The 17,573-nt window shown below is 35.9% G+C and overlaps 2 protein-coding genes across 7 annotated transcripts in view; one reads left to right on the forward strand and one right to left on the reverse strand.

Moving 5' to 3' along the window:
* Positions 1-264: 264 nt before the first annotated feature.
* Positions 265-9,945, reverse strand: LOC107591534 (cytosol aminopeptidase-like). The gene is made up of 13 exons (XM_016280708.1): positions 9,706-9,945; positions 9,494-9,609; positions 9,364-9,418; positions 6,971-7,076; positions 4,884-5,043; positions 4,575-4,739; positions 4,322-4,480; positions 4,114-4,238; positions 3,952-4,040; positions 3,522-3,624; positions 3,357-3,436; positions 3,128-3,240; positions 265-1,269 (listed from the first exon to the last, which is right to left on the reverse strand). The coding sequence occupies exons 1-13, from the start codon at positions 9,799-9,801 to the stop codon at positions 1,083-1,085; spliced, it is 1,554 nt and encodes a 517-aa protein (XP_016136194.1). The 5' UTR covers positions 9,802-9,945; the 3' UTR covers positions 265-1,082.
* A 1,276-nt stretch (positions 9,946-11,221) lies between these two features.
* clockb (clock circadian regulator b) overlaps positions 11,222-17,573 on the forward strand; it is a 22,121-nt gene continuing 15,769 nt past the window's right edge. For 5 of the 6 annotated variants that reach the window (XR_001609887.1, XR_001609886.1, XM_016280710.1 and 2 more), the window contains exons 1-7: positions 11,222-11,619; positions 12,801-12,899; positions 13,763-13,822; positions 15,182-15,330; positions 16,529-16,620; positions 16,824-16,913; positions 17,040-17,157. Coding sequence is in view for 4 of the 6 variants with exons in the window: in XM_016280710.1 (XP_016136196.1) it covers positions 12,889-12,899; positions 13,763-13,822; positions 15,182-15,330; positions 16,529-16,620; positions 16,824-16,913; positions 17,040-17,157 (520 nt within the window). In the remaining 2 variants the exon portion in view is untranslated. The remainder of the gene's footprint in view (positions 11,620-12,800; positions 12,900-13,762; positions 13,823-15,181; positions 15,331-16,528; positions 16,621-16,823; positions 16,914-17,039; positions 17,158-17,573) is intronic. The other variant, XM_016280711.1, reaches the window with a different exon arrangement.

Here is a 17,573-nt window from a genome sequence, read left to right on the forward strand (position 1 = left end):
ATTGAGTTCAAAAGTTTCTCCATAATGACCCAAATCACATGAATAGTCTTTGTACAGATGTTTTGTTTTCTCAAACATTACCTCTTCATAGGACAAATACTGTCAATCTTTAAACATGGTTGGGAATATAATAGTGAGCAGCATTTAAAAGGATAGTTTGCCCCAAAATTTAAACTCTGTCGTCATTTACCGGCCCTCATGTCATTCTAAACCGGTTTGACTTTTTTTTTGACTCTTCTAAAAACATATTTAAAAAAAAAAATGTTAATCCATATAATGGAAGTCAATGGTAACCAAAACTGTTCAGTTACCAACATTCTTCGAAATCTTGTTCCGCAGATGTCAGTCATACAAGTTTGGAACAACATGAGGGTGAGCAAATCCTGAAATAATTATACTTTTAAGTTCATTTCAACATTAATATGGCAAAACAAGGCGCCACATTTTTTAAGCATAAATGAAGTGTTTAATGAAAGATCGAATTAATGAAAAATATATTTTCCCTTCGTTTACAAAAATCAACGTATGTTTTCAAGGCAAAAATAATTTGGGCAGCACATCCAGACTCAATGCCAACACAACAGTCTTTCACCGTGACATTTATCACAATCTTCATTGCCAGATTACTTTATTGACCTTGTATTTTGTGCATTTATGCATGGTATAATACCGCTACCATGTAATCTTATTACACAAACATGCAGAATTTGAAAAGATCCCAGAACCTTGCGCCACTTCTTTATACAATACCATTTTAAAAGAGCAGTCCAGCAAATTGATCTTTTATATTCTACAGTTTCATTCCTTGCTATTTAAAGTAACTAGATTTTAGCAAGTGTGGCAGGTTCTAGCAGTGCTTGTTAGCAGTTTCCATTAGATATTGTTTTCTGTTCTTGGCACTAAAAGTTTCTTCTTGTGCCTTAAACACTTCAGCAATGACTTTTTCAATCCTTTCACTGTGTTGATCACTTGTCTGCTCATTTCAGCAGCAAACGTATTAATAACCACAAACTATCGTTCTGAACGCTGAACATCATGGATATACCTCTGAGGCAACCAGGTCAAAGGTCACAATGGTCACATTAGGGTTCAGAGGCCAAACCAGCAATGAACTCCACCAACGTACGTGTAGGTCTTCCAGACATTCCTTTTCTCAGGTATGGGATTTCATCCTTATTGGTCATGACCCCAGCAATGTCGAGATGAGCCCAATGATCAGCCGTCACAAACTCTCTCAGGAAGGCTGCAGCAGTGCAGGCGCCGCCTGAACTGTGAGGTCACAGACCGGTTCAACATCACGGCAACCAAAAACAAGCACAGTAATTACTACAGATTACAGAACAAACACACTGCTCTTCCAAAGTTTGGGGTCGGTAAGAGTTTTAAAGGTTTTTGAAAGAAGTCTCTTTGAAAGAAGTCTCTAATGCTCACCAAGGCTGCATTTATTTGATTAAAAATGTTCAATTTAATATTAGACATTTTTTTAAATAATATTAGAATTGTATTGTTTTAATGTATTTAAAAATGTAATTTATTCCTGTGATCTAAGCTGAATTTATAGCAGCCATTAATCCAGTCTTCATTTTCTGTGAACATTATGCTTTTTCTGTGAATACATTATTATTTCACATTATGCTTCAGAAATCAGTCTAACATGCTAATATAGTGCTTGAGTAACATTTTTATATTATGATCACATTTGAAAATGGTTGTGAAAATGCTTAATATTTTGTGATACATTACTGTTTTCAGGATTCTTCGCTGAACAGAAAATTCAAAAGAACTACAATTATTTGAAATATAATTTTAAAAGGATAATTCACCCAAAAATGAACATTGTCATAATTTTCTCACCCCACTTGTTCCAAACCTGTAATTTCTTTCTTTTAGTCATTTCTTTCTTCTGTGGCTTTGAAAGAAGTCTCTAATGCTCACCAAGGCTGCATTTATTTGATCAAAAATGTTCAATTTAATATTAGACATTTTTTAAAATAATATTAGAATTGTATTGTTTTAATGTATTTAAAAATGTAATTTATTCCTGTGATCTAAGCTGAATTTATAGCAGCCATTAATCCAGTCTTCATTTTCTGTGAACATTATGCTTTTTCTGTGAATACATTATTATTTCACATTATGCTTCAGAAATCAGTCTAACATGCTAATATAGTGCTTGAGTAATTTGAAAATGGTTGTGAAAATGCTTAATATTTTGTGATACATTACTGTTTTCAGGATTCTTCGCTGAACAGAAAATTCAAAAGAACTACAATTATTTGAAATATAATTTTAAAAGGATAATTCACCCAAAAATGAACATTGTCATAATTTTCTCACCCCACTTGTTCCAAACCTGTAATTTCTTTCTTTTAGTCATTTCTTTCTTCTGTTGAGTACAAAATAAGATATTTTGAAGAATGATGGTAGCCAAACTGTTGACGGTAGCCATTGACTTCCATAGTATTTTTTCCCATACTATGGGAGTCAATGGCTACCGTCATGTGTTTGGTTGCTAGCATTCTTGAAAATATCTTCTTTTGTGTTAAACAGCTGAAATAAATTCATACAGGTTTGGCACAACAAAAGTGAGTAAATGATGAGAGACCTTTTTTTATTTTGGGGTGAACTATACTTTTAAACCTCTTTACCTTTTTTTTTTAACCAATGCATCCTTGTAGAATAAACATTCTTAATAACATACATAATTATGTAGATAACTCAATGGGCAAACGAGGAATGAAGACCCTTATAAAATGTTTTGCAAACACATTTCTCTTTCCGGTATAGAGAATTTTTCTATTGAAACAAGAAGTTGGGGCAGGACATATTGAAAATCACATTTGGTTCGAGTATGTACTGCATTTGATACAAATTTATATAAACATTATATATGCACTACAAAGTATGAGTGTGTTGTAAGAATAAAATTTGGACATGTTAACATTGTCTTTTCACATAACATACTGTACATAGTGAAGTTGACACTTGGACTGCATTGTTTTTTTTTATATCCCAATATCCTTTACTTCACATAACTAATAACTAGTCCAGTTGAACTAAAGGAAGGGAACATGTGAAAAAGAATACTACAATGTGTAAAACAGCATGTTTGAGTGTGCATACGTACCGGCTGCATTTTCCAACGTTGTTCAGATCTGCCAGTGCGCTCTCTGTTATTTGTTTGGTGTAGTGCTGAAACAGTGGCATCCTCCACACCCTGTCACCAGTAACAATGCTTGCCTAGGAGGATACACAAATCACATATGATGACATCAGCTCACACAAAGCCTTTCAATATGAAAGGACGATGTCAATGAAGAATAGTATTCAAGTCATTTTGTGACGCTGCTAATTACCTTTTGCAGCCGCTCCCATAGCCAATCAGAATTTGTAAACACTCCTGCAGCAGCAGAACCTAAGGCCACATCCATGGCACCTGCCAGAGGAACCAAGACAGAGAGAAACCATTAATATGAGTCTATGTTTACTTGAAAGCATCAATGCAGCTTGTGTGTTGGTACCTGTAAGCGTAGCCGCATTGATTATTGCTCTGGGCTTGAAACTATGAGCATAACACAGAGCATCAGCCAAAATCAATCTGCCCTCCGCATCAGTGTTGTCAACCTACCAAAGAAAAAAAGAAACTAACTACTTATTCACCAAGGACACTAGAACGATAAAAGTAAAGAATTTTGATATTAAATAAACACTGTTCTTTTGAACTTTCAATTAATCGTATAAAAAATTTATCACAATTTCCGCAAACATTACACTTTTTTTCAACATTGCTAATAATAAAAAAAAATTCTTGAGCACCAAATCAGCATATTAGAATGATTACTGAAAAATCTATTCAAATTTTACTCCAAAATTCAGCTTTGCCATACCAGATAACATAGGCAATGTTAAACAGTAATGCATATCGGTATTGTATGTGCGAGTGCAGAATACCTGAATGGTTTTGCCATTTTTGGCACGGACAACGTCACCCGGTTTGTTTGCTTTTCCACTTGGCATGTTTTCACAGAGTGGTGCCAAACCTGAAATAAGGAACACGAGATTAGTTTGTGTGCGAACGGTTGCAGTGAACAGTGTCTAGTGCAATGGACGGACCAATGATATTGATTGGGAGTTTGAGAGCGGCTGCCGTCACGAGAGCGGAACACACAGTGGCTGCTCCGCCCATATCTGCTCTCATGGCATCCATGCCTGAAGATGGCTTCAGAGAGATCCCACCACTGGAATGAGACAGACACACAAATTATTTGAGCTTCAAATTCCCAACTACTGATGCTTTTAGGTTCTGTACAGATGCAGTTACCTGTCAAAGGTGATTCCTTTTCCCACCAGCACAAGAGGGGGCTGTGCAGAGTCTAAACTGCCTTTGTAATGCAGCTCGAGAAAGACAGGGGGCTCCTCTGAGCCTTTAGACACACTGAGAAAAGCCCCCATTTGCTCACTCTCAATCCAAGACTGACGCCTTAAAGAACAAGAGGTAAACAAATGCAGAAAAGTGATGTGTTGAGTAATCATTAATGAATAGAGTGATTCGTTTTAATGAACTCTGAGACTACCTCTTGTGGACAGCCACTTTATGAGCAAAGGGTGAGAGTTTCTGCTCTATAGTGTTTGCGAACGCTGTGGGAGTGATGTGATTGGCTGGAGCTTCCATTAGTCGTCTGGCCAGATTCTGCCCGTCCCCATACAGGACACCTTTCTGCCATGCTGCTGAATCCACACTGCAAAGAAACAGGAAAGAAGAAAATTAAGAGCTAGAATTCTTAGGATGAGCGTGAGGTGCAGCATGTGTGTGACTTTATTACAACTCATGCAATAAACTTCCTAGCAATTCATGAATATCTAAACATTTGTGTTTTATATACCTCCCATATGGTTGGGTCGTGACACGGACCTTCTTCTTTGTTTTGAACTCATCATACTCAAAAAGTCCGAGCACAGCGCCCTCTGCTGCTGACTGCCCATCTCCACAAGGGTCCACCTCCACATGAGCTACCTCCAGATCCTGAAGCTGCCTGCATCCCACTGTACAAACACAGGCAAACTTGTTAGGGCGATTTGAAATAGTGCATTTAAAAAACATGTTCTCAATTTCCAACACATGTATTATGAAAAACACAAACTACTTGAATGAACTATGAACAATAAGACATTTTTGAGAGAAAACAAAGCCTATTTTAGGACCATTTATGTATATATCTTTTTCATGACAGTTAAGCACATTGTGTCTATATATTTAACGTTCAAGTTTTTGTTGCAATTCCAATTCTTCTTAGAACTAGGGTTGCAAAAAGGTGGAACATTTCTGAAACTTTTCAGGATATTTTGGAATATTCCAGGGATTTTTGGAAAGTTTCTGGAAATGTTATATATATATAACATTTGTGATCTGGTTAAAAATGTACATATAGACCATTTTGAGGAATGTAAACAATAGCATTTTAACGTAATGGTCTTAATGTATTTCTGGTTTTATGTTAATAACTTGCATAAGTTCTGAGAATCCAAAAAGGTCCACATTTTGATAAAAACTTATGACAGCCATGTTGAAATAGTTTTACGATAAGCAGGAAATATTCACGGGCAAATTGCATCATGGTATTGGAATTGTCTATATACTGTGTATATATATATATTAGGGCTGTCAGTTTAACGCGTTAACTTAATTAGTTATGAAAAAAATAACGTGATTCTTCTGTGTCAGCCGCGACACAAGGATACGTTTTCTACGTGTATTTACGCTTTGATTTGAACGAAAACAGCGCATCCGTGCAGCGCGGCTAACACAGAATAGCGTATACTGCTTGCGTTCAGTGGTTATTCTCCAAAATGGCGCTACGGTGATGTGGAGAGACACAGAGGAGACGAATTGTTGAATCAAGTCGTTATTTTTGTTTTCTTCGCTTACAAGAAGTATTCTCGTCGCTTCATAACGTTACGGTTGAACCACTGATGGCAGATGGACTATTCTGACGATGTCTTTCATACTTTTCTGGACCTTGACAGTGTAATTTACTTGGCAGTCAAACGCACCGTCACAAGCCTCCCGGTTTTCATCCAAAATATCTTAAATTGTGTTCCGAAGAAGAACGAAGCTTTTACGGGTTTGGAACGACATGGGGTTTTGTTTCTTGTTTAGAGTATCATTTCATAATAATAATAATAATAATATTAAAGGGATAGTTCACCCAAAAAATGTTTATTCTGTCATCATTCACTCACCCTCGTTTCAAACCTTTCTTTTGTGGAACATAATAGAATGTATTTTGAAGACTGTTGGTAACAAAGCCGTTTTAGTAATAACTTAAAGACAAAAAATACTGAGATGTTTCTCAAATTATCTTCTTTTATGTTCCATAGTTTATGTTAGGCTGTTGTGGCCTAAATGTTTACGTGTAATACATTTTATGTTGAATCAAATAAAATATTACTTTCTAAAGCAACAATTTGTAATGTCTACTTGATATTTTCTCATTTAACTAAAATAGCTTTAAATAATCTTTTGTGGGTATTTTCATAGTCAAATTTATTTTGCGATTAATTAGACTAATTAATCAACACATCATGTAATTAATTAGATTACAAATTTTAATCGACTGACAGACCTAATATATATATGCGATATAGCTAAAAAATGTATCAACGATATAATGTTTCATAAAACATTGAGACCATTACACCAACAGGGATTTTAATGACACTGCATTCTAAATACACAGACATTAATAGAGTCGGTCCCCCTTTGCAGCTATTAATAGCTTTCCACAAGATTGCAATTCAATTATGCATTACAGTAATAGAGAGCAGAATAAATAACATTCAAAACACATTAATTCTTCATTTTCTTTAAGCAAAATCTAATTTCTTTTGATCTGGGGGTGAAATCTTACCCTGACATCATGTTCTTGGCAGAGCCTTGTGAGATTTAGCCGAACACAACAATGACATTTACCTGACACAGCTGCACGGATGCTTTCCTTACAGTTGTCCCAGTTCTCTTTTCCACACACACCTGTGCCGCTCTTACCAAGACCAACAACAACTACACTAGGGAAGTCCTTTAAAAGAAAAAGAAACTTTGGTAAGGATCGACTGATATATTAAAGGGGTCATATGATGCTTTTTTAAAGATCATTATTTGGTGTATTTGGTGTAACAGAATATGCTGACATGCTTTAATGTTCAAAAAAACACATTATTTTTCAAATACTGTATATTATTGTAGGTCCTCAATCCGTGTATCATTCGATCATTCGTTTTTTAATTTAATATTGAAAGTAGAAAAATGAGAAACATTTTCAAAATTTTCATTTTTCGTTCATGGGTGGAAAAATTAATAACTTGAATATTCCATTTCTACATGTGGGCGGAAATTAAACGCCCCTTTCTGCTCATTGGTCAACCGAAGATCAAACCGCGCCTTCATCAGTTCTTCCGCAGTATCACGCAGCAGAATAATAGTCCTCCGCTGCTGCAGTTGTATGGATTCTTAACACATTTATTGCAACTACATTTAATCTTTTTTCATCAAACAAACAGGCTAATGAATAGCTCGACACAACTCGTACCGGGGCAGAGTCTAGACAGGGCTTTCTTCTGTGTAGATATAAATTCTATTCTTTGCATCAGCTGGGCATGGCAGGGTATGATATGACAGCTGTCTTAGCCTACCCTGCTCACCCAGTAAGTCTGTTTGTTTAATTAAGAAATTAATTAATTTGTTTCAAAATAAATATTTTAAACACTAAGAAAGAAAGGAAAGAATAATAAATTGGCTTGGGTTGACCTATGTTCACGCAAGAACTGTCATTCTGACTGACAACAGGAGAACAACAGATATTAAATAGCCTACTGTTAGAGTTATATAATGTAGTCTTGTGTTTTATAGATATAATTGATATCTCAAAAGGATATGCACTTGTGTGCAGCGTGAGCTGCCACGCAAGATTTTCATAAAATATAATAACTTGCCATTTCGTTTTTTTCTCACCAAACCCTCAGTATACGTTCAGAATGCTTGGAATATACGGCACGAGATGCATAGGATTATTTTATGACAGATATGTATCCGCTTAAAAAAAAACAAACAACTAAAGTCACCATTCTCTGCCATAAATTGGCAAGCCCCGAGCAGGACATTGCAATGTTGCGAAATTGTGATGGGTTAAATAAACTCAATAAGCAGACAGACGCGACTACAGTCAAGTGCAGACCAGTATTGAAGTGCACAGGAAATAAGCAGCAGTCATATTTAAAGCAGTTTAAATTAATATTGAGTACTGATTGATGTTCACTTGGATTTTCCCCCATCGTGGGAACTTAATACGCTGTCATTAGACGAGCTATTCATTAGTCTGTTTGATGAGAAAAATATGAAATTGATAAAATGGGTTATTAATCCGTACAACAGCAGCAGCAGCAGAGGACTATTAATCTGCTGCGTGATACTGCAGAAGAACTGATGATGGCACAGTTTGATCTTCGGCTGACCAATCAGCGTTTAATTCCCGCCCATATGTAGAAATCAAATATTCAAACTGTTTATTAATTTTTCCACCCATGAACGAAAAACTAAAATTTAAGCTGAATTCTCGTTTTTCGTTTTTTGGAAAAAAAAACAAAAAAACGAAAAAGGATCAGTTTTCTAATTTTTCTACTTTCAATATTAAATCAAAAAACGAATGATCGATTGATACACGGATTGTCCTCTATGCCCCGCCTCTCTCAAACGCTTCGTTTTCAACAAAGTCCCTCCTTCCGACAAGCGCAGTCTGCTCTGATTGGCCAGCTGATTGTCGGCTCGTAACGCCAGAAGCGCCAGATTGTCATAGCAAAGTCAGAATGACCTCCTCTCCTAGGTTCACGAAACGGTCGTCCATAAAATGCATTGCTGTTCTGTTGTAAGTAATCTTAAAGATTCCTAAATGCATCTACTTCCGGAAGACCAAATAAAGTGCTTTTGCTTTCGCCTAGAAACACACAGCGTCTCCCTGACATGCTGCTTCAACACTAACTGCGGTTACTGAAACCACGCCTTCTTTCTTTGCGTGAACATTTGGGCGCATTATGCAAATATTTCCACATAGTGAGGTAGACATGTGGGGGCGTGTTCGAACGAGACGTTTTAGGGGGGAGTGGCAGAGTCTTAACTTTGATAAAGAATATCTCTTTGGTTTTGAGACTTTAGTCTTTGCAACTTCAGGGATCTTATCTATGCACAATCAGCTTGTAACACTCCAAAGAGAAAGGAAAACTTGAAATCGCATCATATGACCCCTTTAATATATTAATCTTGTCATCAAGCATCTAAAGGACATCCAAGATCATACAGATGTGGGTTCACACCTGATGTAAGCCATAGAAGATCCTGCTTTTGCCTTTTTTCAGGGGAGGTCCAGATCTACAGAACAGAGAAAAGAATAGATGAAAAAACGAGAAGAACAGTAAGGATGCAAAAGTCAAATCGGTGACTTACATCGTCAGCATTCCTGACAGTTTTCCTGAGATCGAGCTGTCAAATGCCGCCGCAGCCTCCGTTAAACGTATCCCTTCATTGTCTGGCTGTTTCTCATACACGCCAAGAACTAAACCCTGAATAAACCCATTCAGACGTAACAATAAAAACAAAACGAATGACATGTGTGTACAGAGAGACATTTAGCTGATGATACGAGTCATGCAACTTACTTTTCTTGTACTGGAAGTGGCATGAGAGTCCGAAACAAATCTACAGTTGTGTTGTCGGATTGCCGTAAGTAACGCCCTTCTGAATGGTATCAACATCGTCTCTGAATTTATAAAAACAGATCAAATCAACCGTGATTCCGAAGATAATTCTTAGAAAGCCTTACACGTGACATTAGAAGGTTGAAAATCGCACACAGTCGCGTCTACTGACGTCAACAAAAGACGACATTTTATTCCAAAATAAAAGTCTCATTGACCCTAAAGGGACTTGGGACCTGCTTTGCCCTCTGTAAAGATCAATATTTAGAAATAAAACAGATGTGTATTTTATTTGTGTCACTTATTTTTATTTAATGTGAAATTGAAACAATAACGCCAATCTGTATGCTGTATTAAAATACAAAGCTCATATCGTAAACTGTCAAATAAAAACCGACATGTTTAGTTCTAACCTGTACACATTTTAATCGCGCGTTTAAATTAAATGTTAAAAAAAAAAAAAAATTTTAAACGGTGAACAAATTTGTTTTCATAGAAGATATGTTTATGGCCAAAATTAAATCAGACCCCATTTCTGGAATATTGTGTCTAACTTACATCTTAAATAAAACCAGTATAAGACCACACTCTAAAAAATGCTGGGTTAAATTCAACCCAGTGCTGGGTAAAATAGGGACAAACCCAGCAATAGGGTTGTTTTGACCCAGCGGTTGGGTTAAATGTTTAACCCAACCTTCTGGGTAGTAACCCAACCGCTGGGTCAAAACAACCCTATTGCTGGGTTTGTCCCTATTTTACCCAGCACTGGCTTGTATTTAACCCAGCATTTTTTAGAGTGCAGTATTTCAGTGGTGAATATGAGCAAATCATTCAATCCAGAGCATTAAGAATATGTTGTGGAGCAATTAAAACATCACCTGTAGATGCAATTGGGGTAGAAATGGGTGAGATGCCTCTTGAACTTAGAAGGATAAAATTGACAATGACGTATTGGGTGAATCTTCATCCATCAGTAAGGACTCATCTCACTCGTAAAGTACTGGAGGAGTGCTGGGAATATTCGTATGATGGAGGATGTAGTTTTGGATGGAAGAGTAGCGTATGGGCCAAGGAGTATGGCATGGATAATAAGATATGTTTATGGCCAAAATAAAATCAGGCCCCATTTCTGGAATACTGTGTCTAACTTACATCTTAAATAAAACCAGTTTAAGACCAGTATTTCAATGGTGAATATGTGCAAACAACCTAGTTTACCAGTAATATGAGCTGGGTACTAGTTTGTCGGCTCCTTTTAAAGTTAAGTTTATAAAATATTAATTTTGGGGGGGGAAACAGTGATTAGTCTCATCAAACATTACAATTTAAGGTACCACTGGAATAAAATGTCGTAAAAATAATGCAAAAAGTGCTTAATTAAGCATACAACACAGACCACTTGCAATACTATTTAGCTTTTGCACACTATTTTTCTAAGTGCACTGATGTGGCCCGTGTGTGTGCGCTTATGGCGCAGGCTACTGCGCATGACTTGGACTGCTCGCGTGAAGTAGGCTTGGCCTACATGTTTTTCATCCTGTTCGAAACCGAAATCGCACTCGCACGGCCGCCGATTTAAGGTAAAAGTCTAAAAGAAGTCCTAACTGCTTATGTACATGGCGTTACGAGCATGAACTGAACGCGTTTGGACTTTGCGGCGATCAGAGCAGCTTCCGTTCGCCTCGCGTGCCACACTAGGCCCGCTGACCCACATTCGCGAGAGCGCTCGAGGAAGTGCGTGCTTGAAATTCAGCATTGCTTTGCTCGGTATTGCACCGCTTATTCAACCCAATGAATGACTGCACGGATCTCGGAACCGAAGGAGCTCAGATCTGTTCAGGCTCCTGTGTGGAAGTGTGAGAGTGGTTTTTTTTGGTAGGTACCAAATATGTTTATTTTGATAAAGGCGGTAGTTCCGCGATACACATGCTGCTGCTGTGAGGTAACAGTGTAAGTATTGAAAAGTAGTACTTTCTCTTTAAGTTTAGCAGTTTATGCACTGACGTGACATTTCAGTCTTCATTACGACACATGTTTGGTTTAATTAGGATGTTTTCTCACAACGTCAGCGTCTCTAAGAGGGTTGACAGGCTCGTGTAAATGATAGACTGCTATGTTTATTATAACAGCTGTTGTGGTCGCAGTTTACATGGGTTAAACAGGAACGACGAGCATAATGTCAAGTCGCCTTTATTTGTATAGCGCGTTATACAATACAGATTGTGTCAAAGTAGCTTTACAGTGTCAAATAGGAAAATAGTTTGTCAGTAATGCAAGAGTCATTTTTTCCAGCTAAAGTCAGTTCATTGTTGATTCAGTGATGTCATCATCCAGTTCAGCCTCTTCCAATAGTGTCTGTGCAGTCAAGCTGACAATATTGCCAGAAATGAAGTGTCCCCAGTAAGCCAAAGGCGACAGTGACAAGGAACCAAAACTCCACCGATAACAGAAATGGAGAAACCAGACTCCGTTGGGGGCCAGTTCTCCTCTGGCCAGATGAAACCAGCATGACGGGGTTTAAAGGGGTCATATGATGCTTTTTTTAAAGATCATTATTTTTGCAACGCTGGTCAGATTGTGCAGAGGATTTGTCTGCTTCCCGTGGTCTTGTGCCGATGGTTGTCGAGGTGATGAGGTCTTCGCAGGGGATCTGTCTCTGGGGCGCATCTAGTTGACATGGTCTCCTGACAGTCAGGGCTGTTGAGGTCGTCTCTAGGTGCTGATCCACCATCTGGTCTGGATATGGACTGGACCTGAAACTTCAGTAGAGGCTTTTAATTTCTGTAATGACCATGATTAGTTTGATGCGAAGAACTGTGTGACTTTTTGAACCAGCAAGTGAAAATGTATTAAAAGTTGAATGTGTCCTATATATATGTTTTGTAAAGTAGACTATTTATGCTGAGTTAGCGGTTATGTGGCCCCAAGCTCTGTGTGCCCATCAATTACCTTTCACCTCTGACTGTAGCTACAGTGACCAAAAAGATTCAGAGAAGTAATATTAAACAACACTGTTAATTTGTCATTCAGTTATCTTCTGTTTTGTGTGTCCGCAGGCTTTCACAGTTGCAGCTCCTCCTCACCAATGTCTTCCCAATGCATCAGGTTTTTTAACCCCAGATTGATTCATGAGACGGCGTTATCATGAGCTCCAGGTAGAGCTGAAATAATCTTCACATACACTATCGTTCAAAAAATGGGGGTCAGTAAGATCTTTTTAAGGTTTTGAAAGAATACTCTTATTCTCAACAAGGCTGTGTTTATGTAATTAAAAACTGTAGCGTTGTGAAGTATCATTACAGTTTAAAATTTCTATTGTAATATATTTTAAACTGTAATTTATTTCTGTTATACAAAGCTGAATTTTCAGCATCATTACTCTATTCTTCAGTGTCACGTGATCCTTTAGAAATCATCCTAATATGCTGAATTGGTGATCAATGTTTAAAACATTTTGTGCTGCTAATATTTTTGTTGAAAATTGCAACTTTTTTCAGGATTCTTTGATGAATAGAAAGTTCAGCAATTAAGTTGAAATAGAAATCTTTAATTTCTGTAACATTATACATTTATTTACTGCCATTGATCAATTTAATGCATCCTTGCTGAATTAAGGTATTAATAAAAATAAAAAAAAAGATCTTACTGACCCCAAACATTTAAACAGTAGTGTACTTCTTCAGAAATAATTCAGATATAGTAGCACAACAGAAAATGTGGTTTGATATAATTCATGTTGCATTTCATGCATGCATATGTCAACAACATCCTTATTAAAATGTAATTGCAATTTTATATTCACATGCATTTTCAGTGTCCCACGTTCTGCATTTACATTTTAAAGGAACTACAGAGAAGTTCGTCTTCAGCCTTAGTCTATTTTTAGAAGTATATGGCTTCTCTGTTTCTCTCTCTCTCTTTCTGTAGTGATATGCAAAAAGCAAAGAATTCTATTAAATAGAAAGAAAATAAAAATGGTTTTCCATCACTCAGAGAATAAATGTGTGTCCTATTTTAGGGATGATGGTAGTGTTTTTGATGGGCTGATGGAGGAAGAGGGGAAAGATAAGGCGAAAAGGTGAGTTAAATTGCTGTTTTTGTTCTGTTTAGGGCTGCACGATTATGACAAAAATCATAATTGTTGATTATTCCTTGAATTTGTAATTGCGATTATTAATTACGATTATCACAATTTACACTGAATGATGTTTATACCATTGTTTGAAGCAACCGCATGCCATATTTTTAGATGAAAATAAACAAGCTGAAAACACTCAAACTAAAAAACTTTTAATGCTTTTCAATAGTATTAAGCCTCAAATGTGAACTATACATTGGATTTCTTTAAATAAATAATAAAAAAAGTAAAAATATGCATGGTATTATAATGTTATACTAAACCTAAAATTAAAACAATGGAAAAACCCTAAAGATAAAAAACACATCTTAAGAATGTGAATGATTAATTGCCGCTTTGAACGATTACGTAATTGTGGCGTCCGTAATTGTAATTGTGCAGCCCTAATTCTGTTTTATACTTATGAAATATTATCGTAATAGAAATGGGTATAAACGTCATTCAGATCTAATAGTTGTGTTGATGTAGGGCTGCACAATTAATCGAATTTCTAATCGCGATTACAATTATGGATGCCACAATTACGTAATCGTTCAAAGTGGCAATTAATAGTTCAAAGTCCACGTATGTTATTCTGCACGCTTAAGATATGTTTTTTTCTTTCTACGTGTTATCTTAAGGGGTTTTCCATTGTTTTAGTTTTAGTATAACATTATAATACCATTAATATTTTTATAATTTAAAGAAGAAACCAATCCGATGTATAGTTGACATTTGAGGCTTAATACTATAGAAAAGCACTAAAGGTTTTTCAGTTAGTGTTTTCAGCTTGTTTATTTTCATATAAAAATACGGCATGCAGTTGCATCAAGCAATGGTATAAACATCATTCAATATAAATTGTGATAATCGTAATTAATAATCGCAATTACAATTTCAAGGGAATAATCGACAATTATGATTTTTGTCATAATCGTGCAGCCCTATGTTGATGGAATGGTCCCAAATAGTAGATTATAATAAACATGTTTGTTTTACTTGAAGATTATTGTGAGTATTTGTATGTTAAAACCACATTTAACAGGGTTCTCGCATTTTTCAACTTCTCTTATTATGGCTTATGTTGTTCACTTTTCTCATGAACCATAAAAAAAAAAAAAAAAAACAGAAAATGTCTACATCATAAACGCATCATAAATCACGCTAACTTGATTAAAAGCAGTTTTTCCGGGTTATGCTTGTATGCTTCCACTATTGGTCTAAAGGTTAATGTTTACAGTGGATGTGTTTATCATGAATAAACATTTTCCAGCCTTGTGTAATGCTTTGTTTTCATGTCTTTATTATCTTCAACCACAGAGTTTCCAGAAATAAGTCAGAGAAGAAAAGGCGAGACCAGTTCAATGTCCTCATTAAAGAACTTGGCACCATGTTGCCCGGAAACACACGCAAGATGGACAAGTCAGCAATATTGCAGAAAAGCATAGACTACCTGCGCAAGCACAAAGGTGAGGCAAAATGATTACTGGAATAATTACAGATCTTCTTTATTATTTTGCCATTGCATCCATGTGCACAACAGATGCAATGGCACAGTCTGTGATTGGTTTATAATGCTCAAAAAAAAAAAAAAAATAAATAAAAAAAAATTGTTGGCATGTGATTTAGATCTAAGTGGAATTCTGTAATCATCAGTTTTCATGATTAATTTATCACAGCTATAATTGTAATCTTGATTATTTATGCAGCTCTACCATCATGCTACTCATGCAGTTTCTGCAGTATGTGTGTTGTGAGCCGTATGCTCATTTTCGGTATGCGTTGTATACCTGGTTGACCCCAAAAAAAAAAAAAAGCCAAAAGGGTGCTTTATAAATCGCATCATACTGGACAGAATCCCACAATGCAATGCTTAAACAATATCCTTAAACTCCCACTCCAGATACACAGTTATATCACCACGTTTTTTTTTTATCAGACATTTTAATATTCAAGTTAAATAAAAAAATATAGTTATAACTAGACTTAAAATGCAGTATAATGAGGTCATGTGACAACAAAGCTGCATACTACTGCAGTATTTTCTATGCCACATGATGCAATATTTCAAACACATCTGGAAAAAAAACACTTTATGAAGCATTGTACTCTTCCTTGATTATTACTATTGTTTATTTGTATGTAATATTTAATTAGCTGAAACTATTTTGCTATACTATTCCATTCGATGATCCAGTGAAACTCGAATGCTCCTGAGCTAAGTTTCAAGTGTCTCAAGAAATATAATTTCAGTTTTTTTTATTTGTAATAAATTTGCATTATCACAAATCATTTATTTTATTTTATTTTACTTTGTCATCGCAGTGTATGGAATGTGGTTTGTAGTAATTTAAATCAGTTTAACATAAGGCTGCAACATAAAATGTGAAAAAATTAAGGGGTATTGAATACTTTCGTAAGCCACTGTTTATTTTAAAATCTTTTGAAACCGGAAACAATTATTTTAAATTGTAATAATATTTCACAATGTTACTGTTTTTACTGTCTTTTTCATCAAATAAGTGCAGCCTTGATGAGCAAAGAAACTTTTTTAGAGGTAATGTTTTACCGACCCAAAACTTTTTAAAGGATGTTTAGTCTCTAAGCAACTAAAACCTGCAGATCCTAGAAAGCTGCTTACAGTGAATTGTTTGTGTTCAAATACAGAAATTGCTGCACAGTCTGAGTCAAGTGAGATCAAGCAGGATTGGAAACCCCCGTTTCTTAGCAATGAGGAGTTTACACAGCTGATGCTAGAGGTAAGATTCTGCTTTGGGGCAATATGAGTGTTTGTATTAGTTTTTCTCTTTCTGTTTCTTCCTGTTGTGAAAGATGTTTCCACTAATAAAAAACATGTGCATCCTCATTCATATTTAATGTTCTTTCATTTTTCACCCACCACTTCTGCATTTTCAGCTCATGGATTGGAGCTGTTTTAGTAATGTGTTTGTGTGTTTTTAAGGGACTGGATGGGTTCTTCATTGTGATGCTGACAGACGGCAACATCATTTACATCTCAGAAAGCGTAACCTCCCTACTTGAGCATCTGCCTGTAAGTAAGAGAGGATGTTTGTTTAGTTGGCAGATCGTTTGTAGTCTATTTAAAGATTTCTTTTGGTCTTGGAATTGTTATATTTTATATCTGTCATATGTTCATATATAATCATGTTTGTTTCAGTCGGACCTGGTGGATCAGAACCTTTTGAACTTTCTTCCATTGGGGGAACATGAAGAAGTGTATAAAGCGCTGTCGTCACACCCAGACATTGAAAACCTCAACTCTGATTACCTCAAATGTGAGTGTCCAACCTCAACCCCCTACCACATATCTGTTCTGCTGTGGTATTTTTTCACTGCTCAATAGGGCTCATTCATGACGATAACTAAGCAACATTGTGAATATTGCATTGCACTCTTCATATGGCCAATAATTGTTTATTTGGTTGTTAAGTTGACTAGTTGTGTGATCCTTTCTTGACTTTCATGTATGAGAGCATTAAAACATGTTTTGCTACATTCCTCATCTACACTTCAGCAACAAAAAGAGCATTAGAAGTTTGACTGATTGTCTTGTACCATTTTTTTTTGTATTCTCTTTTATATTTGTGTTAGTGTTACATATTTATATTTTCGGCTTTCTCTTTCATATTTTATATATATATATATATATATATATATATATATATATATATATATATATATATATATATAT

The sequence above is a fragment of the Sinocyclocheilus grahami genome, unplaced genomic scaffold (assembly GCF_001515645.1).
Source record: "Sinocyclocheilus grahami isolate Dianchi unplaced genomic scaffold, SAMN03320097.WGS_v1.1 scaffold143.1, whole genome shotgun sequence".
Classification (NCBI taxonomy): Eukaryota; Metazoa; Chordata; class Actinopteri; order Cypriniformes; family Cyprinidae; genus Sinocyclocheilus; species Sinocyclocheilus grahami.

Excerpts from the sequence above, each read along its gene's own strand:
- LOC107591534 (XM_016280708.1), bottom strand. The coding sequence starts at position 9,801 with ATGTTGATACCATTCAGAAGGGCGTTACTTACGGCAATCCGACAACAC. Across the intron at positions 4,740-4,883 it reads ACGACCCAACCATATGGGAG|TGTGGATTCAGCAGCATGGC; the intron begins GTATATAAAACA and ends GTTTCTTTGCAG. Across the intron at positions 3,241-3,356 it reads TATGGGAGCGGCTGCAAAAG|GCAAGCATTGTTACTGGTGA; the intron begins GTAATTAGCAGC and ends GTATCCTCCTAG.